Source organism: Histoplasma capsulatum, genomic scaffold (genome assembly GCF_000149585.1).
Source record: "Histoplasma capsulatum NAm1 scaffold_7 genomic scaffold, whole genome shotgun sequence".
Taxonomy (NCBI): domain Eukaryota; kingdom Fungi; phylum Ascomycota; class Eurotiomycetes; order Onygenales; family Ajellomycetaceae; genus Histoplasma; species Histoplasma mississippiense.
Window position 1 is genome coordinate 1,380,239 of NW_001813976.1, and position 5,171 is coordinate 1,385,409.

The following is a 5,171-nucleotide window of genomic DNA, read 5'->3' on the forward strand; positions in this document are numbered from 1 at the left end:
CCAGAACCCGCATGCGTGTGACTTGAATTACATCAATCCCGTGATTGAGTAAGTGGTGAGTGTCTCCACGGTACAATTGATGATGGTGATGTTGTGGGTTCTTTATTTCATTTCATGGACATATTTTGCATCATCCCATTCCTTGTGCTTGCCTGCATATTTCCTTTCCTCTCTTCCAACACACATGCACATGCCATGTTCCATTTGACTACATTAATTGCTGCATTGCAGCTCATTATGTATTTATTTTACTTTTTGGTTGCTAATTCCACCCGCGTGCTAGAGGTATGGTAGTTAGCACCAAGTAGTCTTTGGATTGCAATTCCCCTTTTAATCAAAGGAAAATCAGAGTGGTAATATTTAACCACTCTGTTTCTTGTGTATTCGCAATGCAGCACTTGCAGTAAATTTACTTTTTAACATGCACCAAAAACCAATGCGAAGATCAATGGATCAAGTTTGAATTTTAACCCAAACTAGTCTGCGTTAGCACATACCAAATAACGATTAGGTGAAAGAGAGCAAAACCAAAATCAACTCTCACACCATGGGAAGTATGGGGATGATTATAATGAAAATAAATAGGGCTAGAGATTGAGGAGGGAAAGAGAGAAGTGGGCTAGGTAGTTTAAACGCAGATACTGTCAGGGTGAAAACTAAGAAAACTGTCTAACCGATATACTTCCGTCTGGTGTATATTCAGGCCACGAAAACAGATTATATAAAGATATCACGAAGCCAAAGCCGATTGTAGTGGAATTGAATGGAAGGAGGCTAAGATATATAATCCAAATGAAAAAGAAAGGATGAAAAAAAAAACCGCCCATCTTGTAACCGCATCATGCAAGTCGGGGCGGGGTTTGTCCTCGTACAATCTTCATATATCCAGCATAGCAATAAAAACAAAATATATGGGAATCAAGGAGATGAATATAAGTATAAGTAGTCGAAAAAGAAAAAGGGGTAAGCGAGGCAACCAAGTACCTTTGAACAAAAAATTCAAACAAGAGAAGAGAAGAGAAGAAACACTCATCTCGTGAAAAATTATACGTATATGCCCAATATAAATTATTAAAAAATGATGTCTCCGTCCATTCACTCCTCTCGCAACATCTCCCCGGCCCTAACCCCATCCCGCACATTATATCGACTCGTCTTCCTCCCAACTTTCAACATGCTGAGTCGTTTCATCATTGAATCTCGAACTCCACCACCACCGTTACTATCAGCAACAGATGCAGCAGCGGCAACATCTGCTGTCACCATGGCGCCAACATTCGCTCCGTGGGAATTATAAACGGTATGCTTGCTATTGTTATTTTGACCCGTCGTAGTCATAGTCGTCGGCGCCGGCATTGTCACTTTTGTAACAAGCCGTTCCGACGTGACCAGGCGACCGTTATTATTGGAACTCGCACTCGCGGTTGTAGAATTGTTTTTATTATTGTTGCTGCTCTTGGTTCCACGGCCCTGCATTCGATACCGCTCGAGTAAGTTGGCTCACTTTTGTAGCGGCATTGCTAATGCTGTTACTGACACCAACGTTGTCGTTGTTCTCCGCATTAGAGGGCTGGGGGGCAATATTGCCATTTTGCTCATCTTGTGATCGAGAGGATCGCGCACGTTCTGTTATCCGTTGCTGTGTTGTGCGAATATCTTCAGTAGAAGTCGCAGGCGCAGAGACCGATAAGCTATTCTTGCGCACATCGATTCCACTGCCACCACCAAACCAGCTACGTCGCTTTGACCCGGAGTCGCGGTTCCTATTGCGTGACCGACGGCTAGCAGAGCGGCTGAGTCCGACGGATACGGTGTCCGTGGCCTCCGTTTTTGCAGTCGACGGGCGCGATGTGTGGGTGCCGTTCAGCTTAGATTCGGATTGCCGTCGTGCCTCGTTAATGGTAGAGGCAGTGATTGTAGAGTTTGAGTTAGTGGCGGAATGGTTGGAACGTTTGAAAGGATTCAGACTGATCCGGTGCGTGGTGATGGTTTTCTCGTGGGATTTGTTAGTAGCGGAAGGGGTTTCAAACCGACGCGTACCGCGGATGAGTTCCTGTTCGGGGCTGGTGGAACGGGGTTGGGTTAAAGGCTGTGGTCGAGGAGCAATTAGCGGTTCAGGGCGACTGCTAAGAAGGCTAAGTGGTTCTCCACTTTCAGGAGCACTGAAGACAGGAGTAAGAGAGGCAACCTCTGGGGCAAACACGACCTGGAAACGGCTGCTAAGTTCCGCCTGAGTAGCTCGGTAAGCAGGACGATTGTACAATGCGAGGCAACGTTTCAGTGCAAGAGTGTGATCGATCAAAGCAACAGCCATTGCATTGTTCAGAGGATTGGCGGGGTGTGGAGCCTGCTCCTCAGTCCCACCATCTTCTAAATTCATATAGGCTTTACTCTCGTCTACTATAAATTGTCGATAAAGCGCAACACAGCTTGAAGGAGATGACTCAAGATCAAGAAGGCGGCTTAGAACTTCTGTTAAGCCTGTCAAATTGAAGTCCTCCCCAGACGAGGCTTGCCTCTCAAGTATCATGAGCTCCTGGGTTTTGAGCCAGGTTCGCTCAATTGCTGTTTGGAGAGGGGTAAGGGCAATTTCCTCCGCCGAGATGATTTCACTTCTCCGAAGTATATTCGGGAAGGGTTCAGCTGTTGTGAAAACAGTTTTGACGACCCATTGTTCCTTCACATCATTTCCACTGATGTGTCGTTTGGAGGTTATTGAAAATTGGGAAGGCACTGAGGATAGCAAATGTTCTCGGACTGAATAGGGCACCTTAGATCGCTGGTAGACAGGGTGAGTCATATCTTTTTGTACACTGACAGCAGAAATTCGCAAGAATTGTCCCTCAAGATCGTCTATATCATCCGAAGACACGATATGGGCGGCTGGGTATTGTTTTTGCATACGGTCAGTAAACGTCGCCATCCTATCAGTTGGAGAGCCTTCGAAAATATATTGTTTATCCCTGAGGGTAGCCGGAAAGCCAAGACCCTTGAATGTAACACGGAAATATCTTTTAGATTGACTGTTGTCTTTGACAATGGCATCGTAAATCTTTGCCATCGATGCCTGGGTTCTTGAAAGTTTGGAGAAATCAAGTACGGTGTGCTCGTAATTATGTGCAAGTTCCCGGTAGCAAGAGAGTGCATGTGCCCAAGCTTTGCCATCCTCAAAATGTTGAATGATTTCAAAATACAAAGCCTCTTTCCGCTCAAAGGACGTCTGTTCCTGGAAAATGGGGTTCGTCAGCGCAGGCACCCGCTTGGAGATATCCCAGTCATAAAGATCCGCGTGGAACTGAAGCGCAAGGCCTGCTTCAGTGTAATTACGCGCCGCAATTTGTCTAAGAGCAAGCTCGTGCACGTATCGAATAAATATATCCTCCTTTTCCATGTCTTTCATAAACTCCATAAGCTTCAGGGTATTGAGGCTCCCCGTAATATTACCATTTTGAGATGCAACCAAAAGATCCAGCAATTCGTCGACAGTTGCAACGAGTTCTTTCAACGCCACAAGGAGGTCTGCATCCGGATTTGAAGAGTTTATTTCAAAAAGGTCCAGCAGCTCGTTGATAAACAGTTTCTGAGTCCCACTCTCACTGACATTCTTTGTTTTGAATAACAGGTCTAGACTGGAGATTATCTCAGCTTCCACGAATGAAAGATCTTCATTGAGTTGCCATTCGCTAACGATCATTGTCTGCAGGATCATAACGGCGACATGCCGGAGACCTTCATGGACACTGAGGCAGAGTTCGATAATAGGACAAACGAGGCTAGGGACATATTGAACTTGGTACCCGCCCAGCTTTTTCACGAGATAGCGCTCTTGTTCTTCCGAAGTTGTATCCCAACCGATTGCTTCCCATGCTCTCCGTAACAAATCAGCACCGTGCTCGCGCACATCACCGGCAATTTTCCACACGGCTCGACGCTTTTGCTCTGGGAATGTCTCGAGGGTGAGCGCGTCACTTGAGACGAGTTTCAGAAGAGTCTCGAAAAATAATTTCCATAGTTCCATGTCAAAATTATCCGCGTCATCTGGCGTGGGAAGAAAAGAGCTGATCAGCATCGTTAATAGATATTCTAAGCTTTTCATGGTCGATCTGTGATGATAAATATGTAGACTCAGCCACGTTGAAGGGTACGCTTCACAGCTAAGGATGGATTTATGGGTCTCGAGCGCCTGTGACAAGAACACGGCTAGGTCATCGCCCTTCAACGATAGCGGGGTCGGATTGGGTATTGTTGCGAGCGACGCAATAATGGCTGCAAGTTCTACAAGACTCTCCTCGAATTTCTGTGTCACATTGGACTGTTTGAGTTGGAATGGGAAAGTTTTGCTAAACAGCATTGATAGCCAATTCGTTCCCTCGACACCATCGGCAACAAGAGCGCAATATGATGCTACAGCCTTGGGCATGTATGCGTACATTTCGGGGGACGGATGCTTTAGTTGCTCCGCTACAATTGACGAACAGAGTCGAACCTGGTCTCGATACTGGTCAGTAGCATCGTCTGTCCGTCCCCAGTATGGAGAGAGCCAGTCGACACAGTGAGAGAATAACGCTTCTCTGTCTTTTGGGCTCTCGAACAGGGGAAGCCGGATATAGTTAATGATCAAAACCAATCTATAAAGGATAAGCATGCTCTGGACATCCTCGCAAGAATCCATGAAGCTCACAGCAATATTAATGATCTCTTCCTTGGTCAGCGCATTTGAAAGTTCGGGCAACCATGTATGGAAATGCTGTACAACCAGAGTCTTGCTGCCGACCAGTATAGGAGCAGGGTTTTGCATGAGAGCTTCCACAGACTTAAAGATGAAATGTAAATCTCGGTCGAAGGTCGATTGAACCTTTGTGATGCCGATGCCTTCCTCCTTTGCTTTCTGTTGTTCCCTGGCGTTAATGATGAATTTTAGAATATGTCGTCCAACTTTGAAGGCAGCACGAAGGTTACGAGATTGCTGTGAATCCGGTGTCGCTTGAAGAAGGCGGCAATAGCTTCGAATCAGACATGGAGTAGCAAACGGGAAGTTGAACTGTTTTTCGGCATAGTGGTCGACCAAAGGCCCAAGGTTAAATCGACGGTCATGCACAATACCAAGGACAGTGACCAAGTCATTGAAAACTAGATCTTCATACTCTTCATTCCAGAATTCTCCACAAGAA

The 5,171-nt window shown here is 45.9% G+C and overlaps 2 protein-coding genes across 2 annotated transcripts in view; one reads left to right on the forward strand and one right to left on the reverse strand.

Moving 5' to 3' along the window:
• HCAG_06040 (hypothetical protein) overlaps positions 1 to 623 on the forward strand; it is a gene marked incomplete at both ends in the record, with an annotated part of 2,412 nt that extends 1,789 nt beyond the window's left edge. Inside the window, one exon of the mRNA XM_001538385.1 lies at positions 586 to 623. Coding sequence (XP_001538435.1) covers positions 586 to 623 — 38 coding nt within the window. The remainder of the gene's footprint in view (positions 1 to 585) is intronic.
• Positions 624 to 1,095: 472 nt separating this feature from the next.
• Positions 1,096 to 5,171, reverse strand: part of HCAG_06041 (conserved hypothetical protein) — a gene marked incomplete at both ends in the record, with an annotated part of 5,799 nt that continues 1,723 nt past the window's right edge. Inside the window, 2 exons of the mRNA XM_001538386.1 lie at positions 1,096 to 1,470; positions 1,505 to 5,130. Of these exons, the coding sequence (XP_001538436.1) occupies positions 1,096 to 1,470; positions 1,505 to 5,130 (4,001 nt within the window). The remainder of the gene's footprint in view (positions 1,471 to 1,504; positions 5,131 to 5,171) is intronic.